Below are 27,414 nucleotides of genomic sequence, written 5' to 3' on the forward strand. Positions count from 1 at the left end.
TTTATGGTTTATAATTAGAAAATAGAAGTGGCTGATTTGTATAAACTTTTAAATAAACAACTGCATTTCTAAGTGGATAAATGGAGCTCTACCTGATTCAGTTATTGAAGTATGAAGTTAGTCTGACAAATGTGTGAAATACTATAATCAACCAAATGTAAATTTTCAAGGAAGTAATATTTAAAGTAGATGTTTATATAATAGTTACATCCTAGGATGTTGAGTAAGTACAACTTTTTCTGTATGTTTGGTGTAATTTCTAGAATATTAGATATGTCCCTTTCCATATTCTTTCACCTGTTGATACCACTGTTGAGAGGTTTGTTCCTTTGACTTCAGACTTTATTCCCTATTCAGATAAAAATACCTCTTAGAAAACTAGTATGTTAGAGTTTACTGACCATTTCCCTGAAACTGTATTTTACAGAAAGTAGCAGCATCAAGAAAACTCAGGGAAGATAGTTTCACACTATTTACCAAAATTTAAAATGCATTTATTTTTTCACCCAGCATTCCCCCTTTTGGGAATGTGCTCTACCCCACCCCATTTTTGCATATGTACAAAATGATGCATATGCAAGGTTTATTGAAGCTTTTTATGATTAAAAAATTAGGAACATCTCAAGTATCAATAGGAAACTAGTTAAATGAACTATAGTACTGTATATTCTATATAATGGAATACTGTGTAATTGCTTTTAAGAAAATAAAGAGACAACTTGTTTTATACTGAGATAGAAAGATTTCCAACTTACATTGTTAAAGAAATACCAAGATGTGTAACTGTGTATATAGAATATTATCTTTTATGTAGGATGGGACACAATAAAATTAGAAATGTAATGATTTTATTTGCATGGATAATCAGTGGCAGAATACAGGAGAAATTATTAAGAGTAGATATGAGGTTATGCAAAAGAGGTTGGGGGATGTAGGTACCAGGGATTAGTGTATGTATAATGATAGGGAGGAGTGAGACTTTTACCTTTAGATCCTTTTACATTGTTTTGATTTCTTTCTTTCTTTCTTTTTTTTTTTTTTTTTTTTGAGATAGGGTCTCACTCTGTCGCCCATGCTGTAATGCAGTGACGTGATTTCACTCACTGCAACCTCCACCTCCCAGGCTCAAGCGATCCTCCCACCTCATTCTCCCAAGTAGCTGGGACTACAAGCTCATGTTGCCACACCTGGCTGATTTTTTAATTTTTTATAAAGACAGGGTTTTGCCATGTTGGTCAGGCTGGTTTGGAGCTCCTGAGTTTAAGTGATCCGCCTGCCTTGGCCTCCCAAAGTGTGCTTTGGTTTTTTAATCATGAGTGTATTGCCTATTTTTAAAGATGGCCTAATGAATGAATGACAACATGATTAAAATTAACAAAAGAGGATAATTCATCTCAAGTAAGGAGGTCATGTCACTCTGCCAAAGACTGGCTCTGAAGGACTTCATTCGCTCCAGGACTTCAGCTACTTATGCAGAGGACTAATAACATGAGGGAACTTTTCTGACATTCTGGCAAAATGCCACTTATTTATGTTGTATATGTATATGTTTTTCTGTAGATGCCAGAGGAACAAGCATTCTGTGTGTTGGTGAAAATCATGTACGACTATGGTTTGAGAGACCTCTACAAAAACAACTTTGAAGATCTTCATTGCAAATTCTACCAGTTGGAGAGACTAATGCAGGTACATAAAAATTAGGAACTTTTATCACTCAGGGATTTGTTGAGTCATAGAAAAAGCCTAATAGAGTTGGTAAGCAATAATGAATTATAGAATTTTAATGGAATATTATAGAAAATGTAAATGGATTTAGTTTCAGACCAGCATCTACATTGGTCTATCATAATATGTGTATTTAGCCATTTTACTATTTTTAAAATATCTCACATTTTAAATGTTCAAATTAAACATACTTTGAAGGGTGAATCTAATGAGTTTAATCATTAAGAGATTGCCAAGTATTGTTTGTAGAGGAATGAAGATATTTACAGAGTAAAAATTGAAATACCTAAGAGCTTTCTCCATACTCATTAGCACCACTTCCTTATTTGGGTCTACATAGAACACTTGGAAAAGCCGGAAAGATATTCATAAGAGAATAAAACATATCTGAAATACTGTAGGAATATATTTAAAAATTTTTAAGTATAATTCCTAATCTCGTTGTTGTGCTTTATAATACGTATTTATAAATGTGTGTGAGAAATATACATCCTTTTATATATACCAAATATTACATAGTAAAAAAGATTGTGACCACAGGCAAAGTGATTGACCAGAGCTGACAAAAGGAATTTTTTTTTTTTTTTTTGAGAAGGAGTCTTGCTCTGTCACCCAGGCTGGAGTGCAGTGGCCAGATCTCAGCTCACTGCAAACTCCGCCTCCTGGGTTTACGCCATTCTCCTGCCTCAGCCTCCCGAGTAGCTGGGACTACAGGCGCCCGCCACCTCGCCCGGCTAGTTTTTTTGTATTTTTTTAGTAGAGACGGGGTTTCACCGTGTTAGCCAGGATGGTCTCGATCTCCTGACCTCGTGATCCGCCCGCCTCGGCCTCCCAAAGTGCTGGAATTACAGGCTTGAGCCACCGCGCCCGGCCGACAAAAGGAATTTTTAACTAACTTTGGAGTTCCACCCGAAGTTGATAATCTTAAATTTATAATGGGTCTGTGTGGCATATTTATGTGACTTTGTCTAAAAGGGGTGTTGGGAATCCAAGAGAAATGTGAAGGAAGTACATGGATGGATTGATTCCATCTTGGGGAAGGGTAAAATGGTTGAGGAAGGAGGTTAGTAGAATGTGAGAGCAGAAGATGCTAGTAGGAACTCATTGATATGAACTGCCAGGGGATCCGTAGGTGTCTAAAGAGGGAAATGAAGCAAATAGGAGACTGAAAGATTAGAAGAACCGGGCAGTAGAAGATGAATTTGCAGTGAGGTTAAAGGAAAAATTTATTCAGAGAAGGGAATGTAGGAGGGTAGTAGAAGACTTTAAAATTGGAAAGAAATAAAAGGAGGGAGGGATGTAAAACGAGCCATAAGTACAATGACAAATGGGCATTAAGGAGGAAAAAGAATGTGTAGAAGAATCTGGTAAGTATGGATATTAAAAGCAATAAGCTCCTTTTTAACGATTTAATTCTACCAAGTAAATATTTGGGATTATTCACTTTTTGCCTTTTATTTACAAAAAAGTTCATATATTTTCAAAGGTCAGTATTCCTAAGGGCTTTGAGAATCAAGTAAATATACCTAATAACAAATCTGTGGTACTATGAAGAACCTCAACCACAGTTTTCTATTAGCACTTTTTTTTTTCAGTTAACTGAATGAGCATTTGGACATTCCATTTGAAGTACCTAATGGGCACATTTGGCTATTTTTCAAAGAGCGCATGTAGTTCAACAAATGGTTTATTTATTTTTTTTTTATTCTTTTTGTGGTCTATTTATGAAAACAAAATGGAGGTGAGCTATTACATGACTTTGCCTTTGTCTTTCAGTTATGGTAATAACTATGCTAATACTTTGTACCTTGCTGTTCATGCTTTTGAAAACCATTTGCTTGTTTAAACTGGGGAAAAATAAAGTTACCATAAAGACATTTTTAGGAGATATCCAATTTTATGTGTTACACCCTTGCACACTTTCTTTGCTTTGCCATTTTTAATATGTTGGAGACAGATTTCTAAATAGTTTGTCATGCTTTGGAAATTTCTAAGTGTTCAAAAAATATACTGAAACATCATAGACCCCAGATAATGTTGGCATTAGATGATTTCCAAAGAGAAGATACATTTCTTTTCTAGCTAGTTAAGAATTGAACCCTGGGCCAGGCACAGGGGCTCACACCTGTAATCCCAGCACTTTGGGAGGCCAAGGCAGGCAGATCACTTGAGGTCAGGAGTTCAAGACCAGCCAGGCTAATATGGTGAAACCCTGTATCTAGTAAAAAATGCAAAAAATAAGCAGGCTTGGTGGAGGGTGCCTGTAATCTCAGCTACTCAGAAGTCTGAGGCAGAACAATGACTTGAACCTGGGAGGCAGAGGTTGCAGTGAACCAGGATCGTGCCACTGTACTCCAACCTGGATGACAGAGCAAGACTCTTATCTCAAAAAAAAAAAAAAAATTTAACCCTGAGTGGGGATGCTATGACTTGACCCTGGAGTCAAGATACTCATTAGACTACAGATGCTCTTGTAGAATGAGCATTTTGCAAGAAACAAGAACAGTCAAGTGAGCAAGAGATAGTCTTTCTTAAGTCTCTTTTTATTTTCCTCAATTATCTGTCATATCCCTAATTCTCATCTGCTATCTTCACTTCTGTGCAGTTATATAAAAGACAACCAATACTAGAATACAGTTACAGTGATCACAGAAAGCTGTAGTTGTGGCAGGAACTTCGTTGTTCTGCTGCAAGCTTCTCATTGCTCCTCTTCCTAAATTTTCCACTTTGACTTTTAGGAACAGCTACCGGACCTGCATAGCCATTTTTGTGATCTGAACCTGGAAGCTCATATGTATGCATCCCAGTGGTTTCTCACTCTTTTTACTGCCAAGTTCCCACTCTGCATGGTGTTCCACATCATTGACTTACTGCTTTGTGAGGTAGAGTGACTCCCATCTTTCACTAAGCCAAAATAGAAAGTAGTTTCTACTAAAGATGGTTACAATTTTCTTCCTTTTGTTTTTGCCTATGACATTAAGCCATAAATACTCACTGACCAAAAAGTTGTATTTGAATTTTCAGTAAAAACTATTTTAATTGTAATTTTATTATTTCTGAGGAATGAAAATATTAAGGCATATATAATTCCTGCAAAGTAAAATGGGTGATTAAATTTGCATAATGAAATTCATAATAATTCTATATCTGTATAATAATGTTTTACCAGTATACAGTGCCTTTAAGGTTAAATAAATGAATTTGGAATTGGGTGTTTTTTTTAATATTAATGAATTATACTCCAAGAGTGAATATAAATAAGATTTTTATAATAACTAATTTCTCAATTCATCAGATATCTTTCTGTTTATCCTGTTTGGGACTGCTGCCAAATGATGAGACAAATGATAAACTAAAGCTATTATGTCACATAATTATATTTTTATACAGTAGAATATTTCAAAAATTAGTTTGCAGAATTTCTTAGGTGTTTATATTTGTGTATTTTATTGCGTTTAGTTCCTTAGGTGGCTATATTTATTTACTTTACTCTTTTAAAGAAATAAACAGTATTATGCATGTATACAGCTTATATTGCTCATCAAAATGTTTGACAATCTTAGCAGTAATAGCGAATTTGCCAGATAAGAAGTGTATATTTTCAATGACAGTATAAATGTGTATAAAATATAGCTATCTTAAAAAGCAGGACTAATCAAAAATATAAGCTTATCTATGTGATTATAAGCTTAATATATACTCTAGACAGTTTTGTACTACTATGCTTCTTAAGGTAAATATCCTTCCTTTAAAAAAAATTTTTTTTGTATAAATTTAAGGGGTACAAGTGATGTTTTGCTACATGGATATGTTGTGTAGTGGTTAAGTCTGGGCTTTTAGTGTAACCATCACCTGAATAATGCACATTGTACCTGTTGACTAGTTTGTTATTGCCTATCCCCTTCTCACTGTCCCTTGTGAGTCTCCAATGTCTATTATTACAAATTCTGTGTCCATGTATACACATTATTTGGCAGTATTTGACTTTCTGAGTTGTTTTACTTAAGATAATGGCCTCCAGTTCCATCCGTGTTGCTGCTAATGACATGATTTTACTCTTTTTTTTTGAAACGGAGTCCTGCTCTGTTGCCTAGGCTGGAGTGCAATGGTGCGATCTCAGCTCACTGCAAGCTCTGCCTCCCAGGTTCACGCCATTCTCCCGCCTCAGCTTCCCGAGTAGCTGGGACTACAGGCGCCCACCATTTTTTTTAGTAGAGTCGGGGTTTCGTGATGTCAGCCAGGATGGTCTCGATCTCGATCTCCTGACCTCGTGATCTGCCCGCCTCGGCCTCCCACAGTGCTGGGATTACAAGCTTGAGCCACCATGTCTGGCCAATTTTACTCTTTTTTATGTCTGAATAGTACTACCTTGTATGTATATACCACATTTTCTTTATCTAATCATCCACTGATGGACACTTACGCTGATTTCGTATCTTTGCTATTATAAATAGTGCTGTGATAAGCATACAAGTGCTCTTTTTTTATACAATGATTTCTTTTCCTTCAGATACATACCCAATAGTGGGATTGCTGGATGGAATGGTAGTTCTATTTTTAATTCTTTGAGAAATCTCCATGCTGTTTTTCATAGAGGTTGTATTAATTTACATTCCCACCAGCAGTGTGGACCCTTTTCTCTACATCCTCACTAACATCTGTTATTTTTTGACTTTTTAATAATAGCCATTCTGACTGTCATAAGATAATATCATGTTATGGTTTTAATTTGCATTTATTTGATAATTAGTGATGTTGAGCATTTTTTCATATGCTTATTGGCCATTTGTACATCTTCTTTTGAAAAATGTCTGTTTATGTCCTTTGCCCGCTTTTTAATGGGGCTAGCTGGTTTTTCTGTTGTCATTGAGTTGTTTAAAGATTCCTCTTTCTTTTTCTTTTTCTTTTTTCTTTTCTGTTCTGGTCTGTTCTGGTCTTTGTCTTTTCTTTTCTTTTCTTTTCTTTTCTTTTCTTTTCTTTTCTTTTCTTTTCTTTTCTTTTCTTTTCTTTTCTTTTCTTTTCTTTTCTTTTCTTTTGAGATGGAGTCTCACTGTCTCGCCTAGGCTGGAGTGCAGTGGCACGATCTCGACTCACTGCAACCTCCACCTGCCGGTTCAAGCAATTCTCCTGCCTCAGCTGTAGCACTGCCACAGCCTCAGTGGCACACACTACCATGCCCAGCTAATTTTTTGTATTTTTAGTAGAGATGGGGTTTCACCACGCTGGCCAGGCTGGTCTCGAATTTGGCCTCCCAAAGTACTGAGATTACAGGCATGAGCCACTGAGTCCTGCCAGATTCCTCTTTCTTAAAGGGAAAGTCTAATGAGTTTATTCACACTAGGAACTGGAAGTTTAAATTTAAACGTAAGATTTTAAAAGATGCAATGTATAAGCTATATAAAGCATAAAAATGTTATTTCTCAACCTACTAAAACAGTAACAGTTATATATGCAGGCAAGGCTGGTCTTTTGCTCTTCAATGGCTTTAGTTAGTACTTGCATAATACCTGAAGGTCACAGGGCATTTGTAAGCATGTAAGAGTTTTAATCATTTGTACTGTACTTTGATAAAGAAGGGTTCAGTGACTTGCCATGCTCGCAGAATAGGTTTCCAAATCCTGAATACATAACAGTTAGAGAATCTGATTTATAATATGTTAATTCTCCGACTTGTTTTACTTACAAATTTGTAAAGTGCATTTCTAAATGTATCTTAAAGGAAGAATTCAGAACTTGGAGCTAAAACTTTATTCAAAGTCAACATGGTGTGATCACAATATTCACAAAGCATATTTGGTCATTTGTACCAAAAGCTCTACCTGATTATCAAAATTGGTATAGTGAACAGTTCCAACTCCGCTATTTTATAGGGCAATACTCTTTGAAAGTATAAACCAAATTCACATCTTTGAGTTCTAGAATATTAAAATAAGCTAATGCTAAAAGTTTTGATAAATATTCATAGACTTTTTATGTACTGAGCTGAGTTTAGTATTTCATGGTATTTCATAAAAATAGGAAAGTGGGGATACGACATTGTAACTGTTTTTGAATTATATATAGTATGAGCTTGCAAATATTTATTATTGCTTCACAATTTTTGCAGAAAGAGATTAATTTCATACTAGATTGGTTCTATAGTGTTCATTATAGAAAAGGGAATAAAATTAATGTGCTTAATCATAACCAACTAAATGTGATTTCTCAATCACTTTTCATAGAGTGGTATCTCTGCCCTTCAGTTCACTGGGATGGTGACTTTCTAAAGTTGTCTGCCTGAATGGTGGCACCTATGGCATTGGAACGTTATCCATGGGTTTTCTGGAACCTATATTCAAATTTTATCTTGAAGATACATGAATTTCTAATGTCAGTTAAGAAAACTAGCAACGTTTATGCTGCAGAAAAGATAAGTAAATTTATTAGCCTTCCCATCACTTGTCAACTGTGACTTATAATCAGAGTTTGAAAGGTCATAACGTTCATTCATATTAATAAGAACATCATAGTTATTACTTTTTCTCCCCTTAAACCTGTACTCTATAGCTGTTTAAGGAAGTTGGAAAACTTTTCAAAACATAGATTGTAATCATAGCATCATGATATTCAGGGAAGTAAATGGTAACATCCTTTAACAGTAAAATTGCTTTTCAGAATAACCTATTGGAAACAATATTGTAGTGTGCCTCAGGATATTTATTCTTTCCACTAACTCATCTTTGTCAAGAATTATTTTACAAAGGAAATTTTTGAATAAACTTTTATTTCCTGCATGTCTGTGTTTTCTTTTTGCCCCTTTCCTTCTTGTAGTTAATAAAATATTTATATCAAAAGCTATTATTTCATATGTGATGACATATTCTAAGAATTGGTAACACAGTCTTAAATAGATAATCCATAGGTATTTGTTTTTGCCATATTCTCTGTTTTTAAGAAAACAATTTAAATTTTGAAGTTACGACTCAATGTTTAGTTATAAATGGAAGGACAGGAAACTCTCAGGTAGAAAAGTATTGACTTCTCAGAGTTTTACATTCTGAGTTTTAACACGTGCAACATGTTTACTCAAAGATCCCGTTGCAAAGTGAAAAAGAAAGACGTTGAGTTTGAAACTTTATGCTTAGAAGACGTATCATGACATGCTTTCCTAAGCTATATTATTTTAAAGTTTTCTTCAGAGCTTAATACAGGCAAGATTAAGACTCGGACGTAGGGGTGCTGGCAAGATGGCCAAATAGGAAAAGCTCTGAGGTTAAGCAATAAAGCTAATTTAGCAGAAAAGAGAAGAATTTTATAGACCTTGACAATGCAACCTGAGTGAACAACTGCTAATTAATCTCTTTTGATTGTCTTTAGTCAGTAACTGAAATAAAAATCATTTTTAAAAAAACAAACCTATATCTTATTATCTGCCTTTATCTGGTTAGCAAGATAAGAGTCTAATAGTATTAACATTTATAGTGTAAATATTATGCTATTAACCTACCAAGAATAAAACATTGCAGCTTTAAATAACTTTTTATTGAAGTATAACAACAGATAAAAGAAAATGTGCAAAAATTAATGTAGAACTTAATGATTTTTCAAAAAATGAACATAATAAAGTAACTAGCACCCAGATTTAAAAAAGAACAAAAAGGAACATTATCTGCATTTCAGAAACCCTCTTTCCTTTCACTGCACTTTTCCAGTAACTACACTCTGAAGAGTAATCACTTTTCTGACTTTTAATGCCATACTTTAGCTTTGCTTGTTTTGAAACTTTATGTATATGGAATCGTACAATATGAACTATTTTCTCTCTAACCTTTTTCACTCATCATTATGTTTGTAAGATTCAACCATATCATTGCATTTAGGCATAGTTTGGTTTTCCATTCTCCCATTCTATTGTTGATGGTTATTTGAGTTGTTTCTAGTTTGCAGAAGGCCATTATGAATAGGGCTCCGTGTGAATCCTGTGAACTTTCTTGAACTTGTCTTTTAGTTAATGTACCTATGCACTTCTGTGAGTACACACCAAGGAGCAGAATTGTTGGTTTAGGATGTACATACATTCAGCTTTAATGGATACTGTCAAACAGTCTTCTAAGGTAGCATGAGCATTAACTTTGAGTTGTTTTTATTCAACAAAGATCTTTCTTGTGATCAAGGGCAAGGTTTTGTTTTGTTTTGTTTTTAGATCACAGATAATGGGTCAGATTAGAGTCTGTGAGTATGCAACAAAATGAAACTCATCTTTGAAGTTGCATACAGACAGATTGAAAACTAAGAATTGGACCTAAAAGCAGAGTCCCTTTAGTGCTTTTATGAGAGAAGTTACTATGATGGGGAAAATCCAGCAAAGTATTTTCAGTCTTACAAAGAGCAATGTAGAGACAGTATGATATTTGGGTTAGGATATTGGACTTTTTAGTCAACCTTTCCTAGACAGCCTTGTTCAAGTTACTTGACCTATGTATATCTCATTTTTTTTATTTGTATAATGAGACTAACAATACCTGTCTCTCAGCTTTAATGTAAGAATTAGATGAGATTATGGTATCAAGTACTTAAGTACTATGCCTACTATACAGTAAATATTCAATTAATAATAACATTGCCCTGCAGTCTGCTCCATTCATCTGTATAGCCTGTTTAGTTGCTTCTTAATTTCTTCAATTATCTAGGTTTCTAATCACCTTCCCCTCCACCACCCAGTGGTTGAGATGCTTCTTTGGTGAAAGCAAAATTTTAAGTGAGTGACCTTAATGGGAGCTTCATTCTATTTCCTTTTTCAGTAGTGATTCAAGTACTTCTCTAGAAGTGTTTTTTGCTTCTCCTCCGCATTCTTTCAAAAGACATAAGGAAAATACCGGTATTTCTTTTAGTCTTCACAGAATAACTGACAGCCAGTGTTTGAAGTTGACTCTTCCCAGATAGTTCAATTTTTAGAGTACCAAATATGTTCAGTTTTATATAGTAACTTGGTATTTTCATGAAATTTAAGGAAATCATTGACCCTTCAAATTAGAGTGTATATTCTGCTTCTCTTTTCCTCTCGGGATGATGAAAAAATGACAGTACTACGATATTTGATTAAATATCACCAGGGATAATTCTTCTTTCAAAGCAGTTTTCAGAAGTTGTTATCTGAAGAGTAGATTCATTATTTATTACACAATGTTCTCCCTCTTTATCCCCATTCTCCCCCATAAAAAACTCATCAGAATGAGCTTAATACAGGCAAGATTAAGACTCGGACATAGGGGTGCTGGCAAGATGGCCAAATAGGAAAAGCTCTGATCTGCAGCTCCCAATGAGAACAGTGCAGAAGGCGGGTGATTTCTGCATTTTCTTTTTTTTTTTTTTTTTTTTTGAGATGGAGTCTCGCTCTGTCGCCCAGGCTGGAGTGCAGTGGCCGGATCTCAGCTCACTGCAAGCTCCGCCTCCTGGGTTTACGCCATTCTCCTGCCTCAGCCTCCCGAGTAGCTGGGACTACAGGCGCCCGCCACCTCGCCCGGCTAGTTTTTTGTATTTTTTTGTAGAGACGGGGTTTCACCGTGTTAGCCAGGATGGTCTCGATCTCCTGACCTTGTGATCCGCCCGTCTCGGCCTCCCAAAGTGCTGGGATTACAGGCTTGAGCCACCGCGCCCGGCCGATTTCTGCATTTTCAACTGAGGTACCCAGTTCATCTTATTGGGACTGGTTAGACAGTGGGTGCAGCCCATGAAGGGTGAGCAGAAGCAGGGTGGGGCGTCACCTCACCGGGGAAGCACAAGGGGTTGAGGAACTCCCCTCACTCAGCCGAGGGAAGCTGTGAAGGACTCTGCCATGAGGGACAGTGCTATCCAGCCCAGATACTACGCTTTTCCCATGATCTTCGCAACCTACGGACTGGGAGATTCCCTCGGATGCCTACACCACCAGGGCCCTGAGTTTCAAGCACAAAACTGGGCAGTCACTTGGGCAGACAACAAGCTAGCTGCAGGAGGTTTCTTTTGTTTGTTTGTTTGTTTTGTTTTGTTTTGTTTTACCCCAGTGGTGCGTGGAATGCCAGTGAGACAGAACTGTTCACTCCCCTGGAAAGGGGGCTGAAGCCAGGGAGCTGAGTGATCTGTCTCAGCAGAACCCACCCCCATGGGGCCCAACAAGCTAAGATTCACTGGCTTGAAATTCTCACTGCCAGCACAGCAGTCTGAAGTTGAGCTGGGATGCTTGAGCTTGGTGCAGGGAGGGGTGTCCACCATTACTGAGGCTTGAGTAGGTGGTTTTCCCCCTCACAGTGTAAACAAAGCCTCCAGGAAATTCGAACTAGTTGTGGAACCCACCACAGTGCAGCAAAGCTGCTGTAGCCATACCACCTCTCTAGATTCATGCTCTCTGGGCAGGGCATCTCTGAAAGAAAGGCAGCAGCCCTAGTCAGAGGCTTATAGATAAAACTCTCATCTCCCTGGGACAGAGCACCTGGAGGAAGGGGCAGCTGTGGGCGCAGCTTCAGCAGACTTAAACATTCCAGCCTGCCAGCTCTGAAGAGAACAGTGGATCTCCCAGCATAGCACATGAGCTCTGCTAAGGGACAGACTGCCTCCTCAAGTGGGTCGCTGATACCTATGCCACCTGACTGGGAGACACTTCTGTGGAGGGGTGACAGATACCTCATACAGCAGAGCTCTGGCTGGCATCTGGCAGGTGCCCCTCTGGGACGAAGCTTCCAGAGGAAGGAGCAGACAGCAATCTTTGCTGTTCTGAAGCCTCCGCTTGTGATAGCCAGGAAAACAGGTTCTGGAGTGGACCTCCAGCAAACTCCAGCAGACCTGCAGTAGAGAGGCCTGACTGTTGGAGGAAAACTAACAAACAGAAAGCAATAGCATCAACATCAACAAAAAGGACACCCACGTAAAAATCCCATCCAAAGGTCACCAATATCAAAGACCAAAGATAGATAAATCCATGAAGATGAGGAAAAACCAGCGCAAAAAGGCTGAAAATTCCAAAAACCAGAATTCCTTTTCTCCAAAGGATCACAACTCCTTGCCAGCAAGAGAACAAAACTGGACAGAGAATGAGTTTGTCGAATTGAAAGAAGTAGGCTTCAGAAGGTGGGTAATAACAAACTCCTCTGAGCTAAAGAAGCATATTCTAACACAGTGCAAGGAAGCCAAGAACCTTGACAAAAGGTTACAGAAACTGCTAACTAGAATAACTAGTTTAGAGAAGAATAAAAGTGATCTGATGGAGCTGAAAAACACAGCACAAGAACTTTGTGAAGCATACACAGGTATCAATAGCCAAATTGATAGGTGGAAGAAAGAATATCAGAGATTGAAGATCAACTTAATGAAATAAAACAAGAAGACAAGATTAGAGAACAAAGAATGAAGAGGAGCAAACAAAGCCTCCAAGAAATATGGGACTGTGAAAAGACCAAACTTGTGTTTGACTGGTGTATCTGAAAGTGATGGGGAGAATGGAACCACGTTGGAAAACACACTTCAGGATATTATCCTAGAGAACTTCCCCAGCCTAGCAAGACAGGCAAATATTCAAATTCAGGAAATACAGAGAACTCCACAGAGATACTATTCCTCTGTGGAACCCTGCAAAGAGCAACCACAAGACACATAATTGTCAGATTCACCAATGTTGAAATGAAGGAAAAAATGTTAAGGGCAGCTGGAGATAAAGGTCAGGTTACCCACAAAGGGAAGCCCATCAGATTAGGATCTCTCTGCAGAAACCCTACAAGCTAGAAGAGAGTGGGGACTTTAACGTCCTTAAAGAAAATAATTTTCAACCAGAATTTCATATCCAGCCAAACTAAGCTTCGTAAGTGAAGGAGAAATAAAATCCTTTACAGACAAGCAAATGCTGAGAGATTTTGTCCCCACCAGGGCTGCCTTACAAGAGCTCTTGAAGGAAGCACTAAATATGGAAAGGAAAAAGCAGTACCAGCCACTGCAAAAACATACCAAATTGTAAAGACCATCAACACTATGAAGATAATGCATCAACTAATGGACTAAATAACCAGCTAGCATCATATGACAGGATCAAATTCACATATAACAAAATTAACCTTAAATGTAAATGGGCTAAATGCCCCAATTAAAAGACATAGACTGGCAAATTGGATAAAGAGTCAAGACTCATTGGTGTGCTCTGTTCAGGAGAACAATCTCACATGCAAAGACACACATAGGCTCAAAATAAAGGGATGGAGGAATACCTACCAAGCAAATGGAAAGCAAAAAAAAAAAAAAAAGAAAAAAAAGAAAAGAAAACTGGGTTTGCAATCCTAGTCTCTGATAAAACAGACTAAACCAACAAAAATCACAAAAGATAAGGGCATTACATAATGGTAAAGGGATCAATGCAACAAGAAGAGCTAACTATCCTAAATACATATGCACCCAAAACAGGAGCACTCAGATTTATAAAGCAAGTTTTTAGAGACCTACAAAGAGACTTGGACTCCCACACAATAATAGTGGGAGATTTTAACACCCCCACTGTCAATGTTAGATCAATGAGACAGAAAATTAACCATGATATGCAGGACTTGAACTCCCCTCTGGACCAAGCTGACCCAGTAGACTTCTATAGAACTCTCCACCCCAAATCAACAGAATATACATTCTTCTCAGTACCACATCACACTTATTCTAAAATTGACCACAAAATTGGAAGTAAAACACTCCTCAGCAAATACAAAAGAATGGAAATCATAAGTAACAGTCTCTCAGACCACATTACAATCAATCAAATTAGAACTCAGGATTAAGAAAATCACACAAAACCACACAACTATGTAGAAACTGAACAACCTGTTCCTGAATGACTGCTGGGTAAATAATGACATTAAGGCAGACATAAATAAGTTCTTTCAAACAATAAGAGCAAAGACACAACATACCAGAATTTCTGGGACACAGCTAAAGCAGTGTTTAGAGGGAAATTTATAGCACTAAATGCCCACAGTAGAAAGCAGGAAAGATCTAAAATCAACACCCTAAATCACAATTAAAAGAACTAGAAAAGCAAGAACAAATAAATTCAAAAGCTAGAAGACATGAAATAACTAACATCAGAGCAGAACTGAAGGAGTTAGAGACATGAAAAACCCTTCAAAAAAGTCAGTGAATCTGACCAGGTGCAGTGGCTCACCCCCTGAAATCCCAGCACTTTGGAATGCCGAGGTGGGCAGATCACCTGAGGTCAGGAGTTTGAGAGCAGCCTGGCCAACATGGCGAAACCCCATCTCTACTAAAAATACAAAAAAAGTTAGCTGGCGTGGTGGTGGGCACCTGTAGTTCCAGCTACTTGGGAGGCGGAGGCAGGAGAATTGCTTGAACCCAGGAGGCAGAGGTTGCAGTGAGCCAAGGTCACACCGCTGCACTCCAGCATGGGTGATAGACTGAGACTCCATCTCAAAAAAAAAAAAAAAAATCATTGAATGCAGGTGTTGGTTTTTTGAAAAGATTAACAAAATAGACTTCTAGCTGGACTAATAAAGAAGAAAAGACAGAAGAATCAAATAGACACAAAAATGATAAAGGGGATATCACCACTGATCCCACAGAAATACAAACTACCATCAGAGAATACTATAAACACCTCTGCACAAATAAACTAGAAAATCTAGAAGAAATGGATAAATTCCTGGACACATACACCCTCCCAAGACTAAACCAGGAAGAAGTCGAATCCGTGAATAGACCAATAACAAGTTCTGAAATTGAGGCAGTAATTAATAGCCTAGCAACCAAAAAAACCCCAGGACCAGACATATTCACAGCTGAATTCTACCAAATGTACAAAGAGGAGCTGGTCCCATTCCTTCTGAAACTATTCCAAACAAAAGAAAAAGAGGGACTCCTCCCTAATTCATTTTATGAGGCCAACATTATCCTGATACCAAAACCTGGCAGAGTCAAAACAAAAAAAGAAAATTTCAGGGCAATATCCCTGATTAACATCAATGTGAAAATCCTCAATAAAATACTGGCAAACCGGATCCAGCAGCACATCAAAAAGCTTATGCACCACGATCAAGTTGGCTTCATCCCTGGGATGCAAGATTGGTTCAAATTGATATGATATGCAATCAATAAACGCAGTCCATCGCATAAATAGAACCAATGGCAAAAACCACATGATTATCTCAATAGATTCAGAAAAGACCTTTGATAAAATTCAACACCCCTCCATGCTAAAAACTCTGAATAAATTCGGTATTGGTGGAACATGTTAATAAGAGCTGTTTATGACAAACCCACAGCGAATATCATACTGAATGGGCAAAAGCTGGAAGCATTCCCTTTGAAAACTGGCACAAGACAAGGATGCCCTCTCTCACCACTCCTATTCAACATATTATTGGAAGTTCTGGCCAAGGCAGTCAGACAAGAGAAAGAAATAAAGGGTATTCAAATAAGAAGAGTGGAAGTCAAAATGTCTCTATTTGCAGACGATGTGATTGTATATTTAGAAAACCCCGTCATCTAGGCCCAAAATCTCCTTAAACTGAGAAGCAACTTCAGCAAAGTCTCAGAATACATAATCGATGTGCAAAAATTGCAAGCATTCCTATAGGCCAATAACAGACAAACAGAGAGCCAAATCATGAGTGAATTCCCATTCACCATTGCTACAAAGAGAATGAAATATCTAGGAATACAACTCACAAGGGATGTGAAGGACCTCTTCAAGGAGCACTACAAACCACTGCTCAAGGAAATAAGAAAGGACACAAACAAATGGAAAAACATTCCATGCTCATGAATAGGAAAAATCAATATCATGAAAATGGCCATACTGCCCAAAGTAGTATATAGATTCAATGCTATTCCCATCAAGCTACCATTGACTTTCTTCACAGAATTAGAAAAAAACGAGTTTAAATTTCATATGGAACCAAAAAAGAGTCTGTATATGCAAAACAGTCCTAAGCAAGAAGAACAAATCTGAAGGCATCATGGCACCTGACTTCAAACTATACGACAAGGCTACAGTAACCAAAACAGCATGGTGCTGGTGCCAAAACAGAAATATAGACCAATGGAACAGAACAGAGTCCTCAGAAATAACACCACACATCTACAACCATCGGATCTTTGACAAACCTGACAAAGCAAGCAACAGGGAAAGGATTCCCTATATAATAAATGCTATTGGGGAAACTGGCTAGCCATATGCAGAAAGCTGGAATTGGACCCCTTCCTTACACCTTATAGAAAAATTATCTCAAGATGGATTAAAGACTTAAACATAAGACCTAAAGCCATAAAAACTCTAGAAGACAACTCAGGCAATACCATTAAGGACATAGGCATGGGCAAAGACTTCATGACTAAAATATCAAAAGCAATGTCAACAAAAGCCAAAATTGACAAATGGGATCTAATGAAACTAAAGAGCTTCTGCACAGCAAAAGAAACTGTCATCAGAGTGAATAGGCAACCTACAGAATGGGAGAGAATTTACAGTCTATTCATCTGACAAAGGGTTAATATCCAGAATCTACAAGGAACTTAAACAAATTTACAAGATAAAAACAACCCCATCAAAAAGTGAGCGAAGAGGCCAGCGCGGTGGCTCAAGCCTGTAATCCCAGCACTTTGGGAGGCCGAGACGGGCGGATCACAAGGTCAGGAGATCAAGACCATCCTGGCTAACATGGTGAAACCCCGTCTCTACTAAAAAAATACAAAAAAATAGCCAGGCGAGGTGGCGGGCACCTGTAGTCCCAGCTACTCGGGAGGCTGAGGCAAGAGAATGGCGTAAACCCGGGAGGCGGAGCTTGCAGTGAGCTGAGATCCAGCCACTGCACTCCAGCCTGGGTGACAGAGCGAGACTCCGTCTCAAAACAAACAAACAAACAAACAAACAAAAAAGTGAGCGAAGGATATGAACAGACAGTTCTGAAAAGAAGACATTTATGCATCCAATGAACATAAGAAAAAAGCTCATCATCACTGGTCATTAGAGAAATGCAAATCAAAACCATGATGAGATAACATTTCACGCCAGTTAGAATGGTTGTCATTAAAAAGTCAGGAAACAACAGATTCTGGAGAGGATGTGGAGAAGTAGGAATGCTTTTACTTTTTTGGTGGGAGTGTAAATTAGTTCAACCATTGTGGAAGACAGTGTGGTGATTCCTCAAGGAAATAGAACCAGAAATACCATTTGACCCACCAATCCCATTACTGGGTATATACCCAAAGGATTAAATATCATTCTACTATAAAGACACATGCACATGTATGTTTATTGCAGCACTATTCACAATAGCAAAGACTTGGAACCAACCCAAATACTCATCAATGATAGACTGGATAAAGAAAATGCGGCACACACACACCATGAAATACTATGCAGCTATGAAAAAGAATGAGTTCATGTCCTTTGCAGTGACATGGATGAAACTGGAAACCATCATTCTCAACAAACTAACACATGAACAGAAAACCAAACACCGCATGTTCTCACTTGTAAGTGGGAGTTGAACAGTGAGAACACATGGACACAGGGAGGGGATCATCACACACCGGGGCCTGTCAGGTGGTGTGGGGCAAGAGGAGAGGTAACATTAGGAGTAATACCTAATGTAGATGATGAGTTGATGGGTGCAGCAAACCACCATAGCACATGTATACCTATATAACAAACCTGTACATTCTGCACATGTGTCCCAGAACTTAAAGTAAAAGTATAATAAAAATCAATTAAATTTAAATTTTTTTTTTTTTTTTTTTTTTTTTTTTCCGCGACGGAGTCTTGCTCTGCCGCCCAGGCTGGAGTGCAGTGGCCGGTTCTCAGCTCACTGCAAGCTCCGCCTCCCGGGTTTACGCCATTCTCCTGCCTCAGCCTCCCGAGTAGCTGGGACTACAGGCGCCCACCACCTCGCCCGGCTAGTTTTTTTGTATTTTTTAGTAGAGATGGGGTTTCACCGTATTAGCCAGGATGGTCTCGATCTCCTGACCTCGTGATCCGCCCGTCTCGGCCTCCCAAAGTGCTGGGATTACAGGCTTGAGCCACCGCGCCCGGCCTAAAAATTTTTTTAAAGTCTCTGACATAAATATAAATGTTTCTGAAAACTTTAGCAGTTGTAGTTGGCCACAAATGTAGAGAAAAATATGCATTGACTAAACCATTAAAAACCATATAGGCTATTATAAAGTTATACTTAACAGAAATTTCAGTGCCAGCAAAAGTCTCTCTAAAATCTCATTTCTGGACCCCAACTCTTTCCCACCTACAAGAATCCTTATGGTTCTTACATCAGTTGACTTATAATTCTGTCTTGTGCTTTTATTAATTTTGATATTACAGAGAAAGGGAGAAATCTCAAAATGGCAGAACCATTGTCTGTGCTTCTTATGACTTTTAGAGGAACATCCATTCATTCATTTAACATTTGTTGAAATAAATAAATTTACATAAACTTAAATCTAACCAAGTCCCTAGCACCATTGCAGTTGAGGGATAAACAAAAAGTTTTTTACTTTTTGTAAAATTCTTGCCCTCATAATATTTTTGACCTTGTGGACGAGACAGATAATAAGCAAATGACTAAGTAGAATATATAACCAGAAATAAAAAGTGCTATAGAGAAAAATAACGGAAGGAAAAGATACAGTAAATATTAGTAGGTCCTTTTTAAATTTTTATTATTATTATTTTTGAGATGGGGGTTTCACTTTGTTGCCCAGGCTGGAGTGCAGTGGCACGATCATGGTTCACTGCAGGCTCAAGTGATTCTTACACCTCAACCTCCCAAGCAGCTGGGACCACAGGGGTACGCCACCATGCCCAGCTAATTTATTTTTATTTTTAAAATGACAAGGGCTCCCTATATTACCCAAGTTGTCCTTAATTTATCCTGAGCTTAAACGATTCTCCTGACTAAGCTTTCAAAGTCCTGTGATTACAGGGCATGAGCTACCACACCCAACCATAACAGGACCTTTTTTGACCATTGTAAAGACTAGGTTTTACTGATCTGAGATAGGAAACCATTGGCGGGATTTGAGCATAGGAGTGTCATACACTGATACAATTTTATTCTGAACACTGCAGTTTCATTGTTGAACAAAGATTGTGGGGAGTTAAAGGAGAGAAGTTGGAGACAAGGTATGAGGCAATTGCAGTAATCTGGGTGGGAGATAGTTGCTTGGACCAAGGTAGTGACAGTGGTTGGATTCTGGACAAGTTTCAAAGGTAGCCGCAACAGGATTGATGGATCAGCTGGGGTACGTTTTATTAATTACATGTTCTCATTTAATGTGGTAGTGACAGAGCAGGGTGGCTGGTTTTGTGGTTTCTACCCTTCCAGGAGCATCTTGTAAACAGATGATTTTGTGAAGTGACTGGAGAATGTTATTGTTATCTGCTTTATTCTGGCAATGCTCAGATTGCAATAGCTCTGCAGTGTTTATTCTAGAAGCAGGTTTGGATATGTGGGAATATTTAAGGTCAATATTTGCATCTCTAAATAAAAAATAGAGAGCGGAATAATTATGGAAGATGAACAACAGGAGAGTAAGCATGTCAAAACTAATGCTTTTAAATAAGGGTATATTTCTAAAAATAGAAGTGATATTTTGCTCTAATAAAACCAGATCCATATTACTTTGAAGATTCACAAAGACTTAGACCTGTTAAACAACCTTCACTATATTCAGTTGTTGTGTGTTTCGTTCTCATGATCAGAACAAGGATCACTGACTTCAAGTTATAAGATTTTTATTCCTAATAAAAATTGTCCATTTCCTTATGAGTTGGAATAACTCAATAAACCACAATGAGAACATTTCACGCCAGTTAGAATGGCAATCATTAAAAGTCAGGAAACAACAGATGCTAGAGAGAATGTGGAGAAATAGGAATGCTTTTACACTTTTGGTGGGAATGTAAATTAGTTCAACCATTGTGGAAGAGAGTGTGGCAATTCCTGAAGAATCTAGAACTAGAAATACGATTTGACCCAGCAATCTCGTTAAAGTTACTTCATAGTATTTTTTTGGTGCAGAGAAACCCATAGCAGTTAAACTGTGTACATTGATTGAATAAAATGACTAGACAATTTTTTTAAAAATTTATGATTAAATATTTAAAACATACAAGAAAGCATTGTTAAAATGGGAAAAGTTCCCTTATCCCCCTCGCAGAGCATGTGATGGGAGTGTGGCTCACTTTTTCGGTGCCCCGCTGCTGAAACCTCTAGGGGGTACATGCAGACAGGCAGGTCATGGGGATGTGACCCTACAGCAGCATATAGGGATGAATTCTTACAGCTCCTGAAACCCCGGTGGGTGTGTTACAGTGTGCTCTTTCAGTTTAGCTGTCTGCAGGCGGCTTGTATTAATCAGCTCAATTAGACCCTCTGCCTTATTGCAAGGACAGAGGGCTTTCTGTATCCTGGGGTTCTTGCCTTGGTGTACTGGAAAAATCTGATCACACATGGACTTGGGAGGATGGGTACAAGGCTCTCAATGAGGTGGATGGGGAGACCAGAGGCGAAGGTGGTGGTTTTCCCCTGAAGTCAGGCTGCCCAGCAGCTGGGCTGTCCTCCAACCTCCCCAGCCAAACTTGGCGTCATTCCATCAGTCGATGGCCTGCTGGTGTCTGCCCGTGCCTGTTGGTGTGCTCTTCTGCTGGTGTGTTCCTCCCAATGTCCAGCCGCTTGTGTCTGTGCCGCCAGGGTCTTAGGGATTTTATAGGCACAGGATGGGGGCATGGCGGGCCAGGGTGGTCTTGGGAAATGCAATATTTGGGGACAAAAACAGAAATGCCTGTCCTCATTTAGGTCCAATGGCACAGGCCCAGGGATGGAGCCCTTGCCAGGAACCCCACCCTTGTCCTCCCAGCACTTCCTTGCCCCCATCCTGTGTCATTAAAATATACATTGAAGTGCTCTGTATCTCACCTCTAGAAGTAAAACAATGTCAATGAGATTAGCAGCTTTATATATACCTCTTCCTGACTACACCTTCTTTGGCCTTCCTTGGAACCATAAAGATTTCAGTGTTAAATAATTCCCATGCATGTCTATATTTTTAGTACATATGTATGTATCTCTGGACAATTTATAATTGAAAATATTTGAAAAATATTATTTCAGTCTGATGTGGTTTTGATATTTGTCCCCTCCAAGTCTTGTGTTGCAGTGTAATCTCCATTGCTGGAGGTGAGGCCTTGTGGGAGGTATTGGATGATGGGGGCAGATATTTCATGAATGGTTTAGCACCATCCCCTTGGTAATGAGTGAGTTCTTATTCTGAGTTCATGGGAGATATGGTTGTTTAGAAGACTGTGGCACCTTTCCCCCAAACCCTGCTCTTGCTCCCTCTCTCACTATATGATGTGCTGGCTCCGCCTTCTCCTTCCACTGTGATAGTAAGCTTCCTGAGGCCCTCACCAGAAGCAAATGCTAGCACTATGCTTTATGTACAGCCTGAAGAACTGTAAGCCAAAATAAAACCTCTTTTCTTTATAAACTACCCAGCTTCAGGTGTTCCTTTATAGCAATGCATGAACAGACTAACACATACTCACGTACTCACCAGTTTATCAAGTTTACCTCCAAAATAGGTCCTGAACCTTTATTCTTTCTCCAAGTCAGCATTGTCTCTTATTCAGTAACTTCCTAACTGTTCTTCCCACTTGTCCTCCTGTCATTTGTTTTCCCATTATTCTCCATAGCATCCAGAGAGGATTTTATAAAACACATAACAGATTACAATCCTCTACTGAAAACCCTTCTGTGGTTTCCCACTAAATAAAACTCACATTGTTTCAACTGGCCTGCAGTTATTCCCTTCCTTCCTCCCCAGTGGTATCCAAAGGTCAGCCTTTCTCCTGCTCTTTGTACTGGAACACTGGTCTTTTAGTTTCTGGAACACTTAAGGTCTTTTCAGATTGAAAACATTTGTATATTTTTTAGAACAGCAGGAATGTTAATTTTAAAAAAAGAAAAACATTTTTCCTCCTTTTGCTTGGAATGAACTATTCACTCTACCTTGCTAGCTACTTCGTCTAAGAAATTTTCCCTGATCACCGGTTCTTAAATGGGTACATCCTTTTTCTTTCTCTGTTAGCACCCTGTGGTTGGTGTTTATTTATTGACTTACTTTGTATTACTTTTAAAATGCCTATTTCCCCCACTAGATTATAAATTTCTGAAAGGAAGAGCTCTGTCATTTTTGTGTGCAGCTGAATACCTAGTATCTAACTTCACATATGGTAGACATACTCGAAGTATCTGTTGAAGGAAAATAGGAATGAAGAAGTAATGGACGTAATTATTTTTATCATCTTCATTTAAATTCTACAGGCTGAAAAATAACTTTGCTCTTGAGTTTTAAGAGGAAAAAATAAGTTGTTTTAGTTTAGATATTTTAAGAAACAGAAACCTAGACATAGTAGCTCCAGTACAGTGGGGGTTTATTGTAAAGATAGAGGAAATCCGGGAAAAGTTGAGCAAGCAGACTTCAGGGAGGACAGGCACCAAAGTTAACCTAGACACTCATCTGTAATTCTCTGTCAATCTCTATGAATCAGATTCCCCTCTTTCCTGACCTACTTCTTTGTAGCTTTGCTTTTGTTTTTATTTTTGTTTTTTTTTTTTTTTTTTTTTTTTTTGAGATGGAGTCTTGCTCTGTCACCCAGACTGGAGTTCAGTCTCGGCTCACTGCAAGCTCCACCTCCCGGGTTCATGCTATTCTCCTGCCTCAGCCTCCCGAGTAGCTGGTACTACAGGCACCCACCACCATGCCCGGCTAATTTTTTGTATTTTTAGTAGAGATGGGGTTTCACCATGTTTACCAGAATGGTCTCGATCTCCTGACCTCGTGATCTGCCCACCTTGGCCTCCCAAACTGCTGGGATTACAGGCATGAGCCACTGCGCCTGGCCTGTAGCTTTGTTTTTTTACAGGGCCTAAAAGATCTCAGAAAAGTCTACATGACCTTTTAACTCTGATACCAATAGCTCTTGATAATCTCCCTATGTGTCTTTTAGATAAAATTACTGAGGGAGAGCCTGACTGGTTTTGCACATGCTTTAAAATAAGTCTGCATAGTCATAGGTCACCTTAGGCCAGTTGTCAATCTCTCATCCATTGTGCTGTGTCAAGGAATAGGATTGGGTGAGTTACATGACCTATAATCCATTCAACAGAAATTGTACATGGAGGCAGATTTCTGAGAAGGGCCACTGATGGATCTTATACAATAATGTATTTCTAGTGTGCATGTAATTTAAGACTAAAATTCTTAATGTTGACTGTATTGAAAGTAGACATTTGATAAATGTAATATTAAGTAAAATTCTAATGCGTCTCAAGACAAGCTATATATTAGCTTGGCATAGGAATTTATTTTTTAATTAGAGTGGCATAGGAATTAGCTTGGCATAGGAATTTATTTTTTAATTAGAGTGCAGCGTAGCATAGTTTTAATATAGGGCATAATCTTTAAAATTATAATTTGGTCCTCAGGGTTGAAGTGATAGCTGGATCCAAATCATTTTCATAGTATACATTTGCAAGTGAGGTTATAAGTAAAAGCAGTGTGCAATTTTGACCCATATAAATTATTTTAATGATTACTGGCAAAAGTATGTGAAAGATTTGAATGCTTCCCATTGTCTAGAAACTGTATTGGGAAATCATATTCTAAGTAATAAATGTTGAGAGACTTCCATTGCAATTATTAGTAACAACGTTCTTTCAGTTTATAAATTATCTAGATTGTCCAAAGAGAAGGAACTCAAACAGTATCAGCTGAAAGTGGATTAAAAATGAGACCTTGCATTGAAGAGACCTTGCATTTATTTCCCTTTATCATCTTGTTTTATAAATACCCAATTTTAGCTGATACACTTTCAGGCTTACTGTTTAAGTCTCAAATATTTGAGGACAGAATACTGGCAGCCTTTATTGGAGAGTATTTCTGGGCCACACACTGTACTAAAAGATTTACATACCTTGTCACACTATTCTTACCTTCTCCAAACAGACTGCAGCCCTTCACACCCCTCATATAGTTGCTCAATTTAGAAATAGGTTTTTCAACTTTTTTCAATTCACATGGGCAGACACTGTGATTATCCTTGTCCTTCATGTCCCTTAGCAAATAACAGATGGTCTTTGTCTCTTTTAAGACATCCTCATTACCTACTGTCATTTTAAGACAGAAGTCGTAATCAATTCCCAGTATCATTTTGGGTCTTTCAGTCCAAAACTCTACTCTGTTGATCTTGTATCCCAGGTATTTCTGTGGTCTGGCAAGACTTCTCCATGTTAAATTCCTTCACCTGATGCTCCTGGTATTCTTTTCCAGCTTCACTTTTCAGGCACAGTTTTCCATTGGTATCCACAGGGTTTAAAGACCCCCTCATTCCCCACAGATACCAAAATCTGAAGATGCTAAAGTTCCCTGTGGCATAATATTTGCATATAACCTACACACATCCTCCCATATGCTTTAAAATATCATCTCTAGATAACTTATAATACCTAATACAATGTAAATGGTATGTGAATAGTTGTTATATAATTTTTAAGTTTACGTTATTTTTATTGTTATTATTTTCATTTTAAAGATATTTTCCATCTGCAGTTTTCCATCTGTTGTTAGAATCCACATATGCAGAATCCATGGATAGGGAGGGCAACTGAACTTAATTATCTGCATCCATTGTTTGGCATTTAGTATTATTATTATCATTAGAGACAGGGTCTTGTAGTGTTGCCGAGAGTGGAGTGCAGTGGCTATTCACAGACCCTATCATCACAGCGCACTACAGCCTTGAACTCCTGGGCTCAGGTGAGCCTCCTACCTCAGTCTCCCAAGTAGCTGGGACTGCAGGTACGTGCCACTGTGCCCAGCTGTTTGGCATTTTTAACCAAACAGTAGTTTTACCTTTTCCTTATTGATCCAGGGCTTCTTAACCATATCTAGACATAAAATATTTAGCTTCCAGTACTAGGACTGCTGATTGCATTTGTTTAAAAAGAGGCATAATAGGACTTTCCGGTCTCCCACTTTTTGGGTTGTCTCACCAGGGCTTTCAGAGGCTCTTATTTTTTATTTTTATTTTTTTCTTTCAATACCTTTGGTATGAAAACTGTTATTTTTTAGAAGTCCACTTGACATTTTGCTTCTTATCCTCATCCTAGTAGTATAGCCCATTTTGCTCTTCTTAGGAATATGCCAGAAAGCTTTTCATAATTGAAGAGAACAATTTCCTGCTGGTCCACTGGCTCATTGACCTATTGGATTTCAGCTTGGACCACATCATGTCTGGAAATTATTTCTTAAGGCATTTAAAGCACCTGGTAGTTTGTTTACTTACTTCGTCTAGTTGTTCTCCTAATATCCCAATGAAGTAGGTACATCCTACTTTGTAGACTCTAAAGATTCTTAGTTATACTCATTGACAGGCAAGAATCCATTTTGTCCATAAGAATCCTTAATACAGAGAAGAATTAGTGCATTCTGAGTGTTTACCATCTCTGTTACCTTGCAAATATACGTAAAAGATCCGTCATTAATATTAACATGTGAATTTTAGGCCAGGTGCAGTGGCTCAGGCCTGTAATCCCAGCATTTTGGGAGGCTGAGGTGGGATGATCATTTGAAGTCAGAAAGCTCAGCCCAGCCTGATCAACGTGGTGAGACCCTGTTTCTACCAAAAGTTAAAAAATTTAGCTAGGCATGGTGGGTACAACTGTTCTCCCAGCTACTCAGGAGGCTGAAGCGGAGGATCACTTGAGCCCAGGAGTTTGAGGCTGCAGTGAACTATGATAGTGCCACTGTACTCCAGCCTGGGCAACAGAATGAGATCCTGTCTCAAAAACAAACGTATGACTGTAAAAGAATGAAAGATAAATATTCAATAGTACTGATTAAACCTCTCATTTAAGTGCCCTGTTTTGTTCCCATTAAATAGAATCAAAGCACATTTTATCTAATAATATATAAGCTTTCAACTTGAAAAACAGTTTAAAATAAGTGACTAAGGTTGAAGCTAATATGAGTCAACCTTAAAACATTCCAAATTTTTACAAAAAACAGGTCGCCTTTAGGTGCCAGGTATTACTTTGCCTATTCACCAATCTAGATGTATGATCTAATTCTTGTCTTAGACCTTACATTTTTTTTCCCCAAAATCGGTATAGTTGCTTTCTGTTTATGTCTGGTAGTGAACCGCATGATAACTTTACAAGTACTGCAGTTTCTATAAGAGTCTTTTTCTTGCTATCAATCAGAAGAGCATGAGGAAACAGTCCAACACTGAAAGAAAAAGGAAGTACATTAGTTGATTATACCAGTGAATCTTGAAGAACATATCAAGTAATTATTTTCTCCAAACTTCAAACTGTTATAGTTCACACAGAACTAATCTTGGGTAGGGAGGCAGATGGCGTGGGCTTCGTCTGTCTGCTGCTTCCTGTCCCAGTTGCTCCTCAACAGTAACACCTGAGTCTTCTTAGCCACCTTTCTCAGTACCTCAGGAAACCTCTGTGAAGCTTTCTTTCTCTTTACTTATCCCTCCAGACTCTCCATCTGTTGTCTTCTTCTTTTATTCCTTTGCCCTGTGGTCTTCCTTCCTTTTAGGTTTTAGTTTGGGTTTCGGTTATTCAACCCCACCTAATTTCACCTGGGAAAATGTTTGAGATCCAATCAGGTTGAAGAAGA

The 27,414-nt window shown here is 38.3% G+C and overlaps 1 protein-coding gene across 2 annotated transcripts in view; it reads left to right on the plus strand.

Moving 5' to 3' along the window:
• The window catches only part of RABGAP1L (RAB GTPase activating protein 1 like), a 781,286-nt gene that overhangs the window by 474,389 nt on the left and 279,483 nt on the right, over window positions 1-27,414 (plus strand). For both annotated transcript variants that reach the window (XM_010367378.2, XM_010367376.2), the window contains exons 16-17: window positions 1,561-1,686; window positions 4,464-4,607. In XM_010367378.2, coding sequence (XP_010365680.1) covers window positions 1,561-1,686; window positions 4,464-4,607 — 270 coding nt within the window. The remainder of the gene's footprint in view (window positions 1-1,560; window positions 1,687-4,463; window positions 4,608-27,414) is intronic.

The sequence above is a fragment of the Rhinopithecus roxellana genome, chromosome 8 (assembly GCF_007565055.1).
Source record: "Rhinopithecus roxellana isolate Shanxi Qingling chromosome 8, ASM756505v1, whole genome shotgun sequence".
Taxonomy (NCBI): domain Eukaryota; kingdom Metazoa; phylum Chordata; class Mammalia; order Primates; family Cercopithecidae; genus Rhinopithecus; species Rhinopithecus roxellana.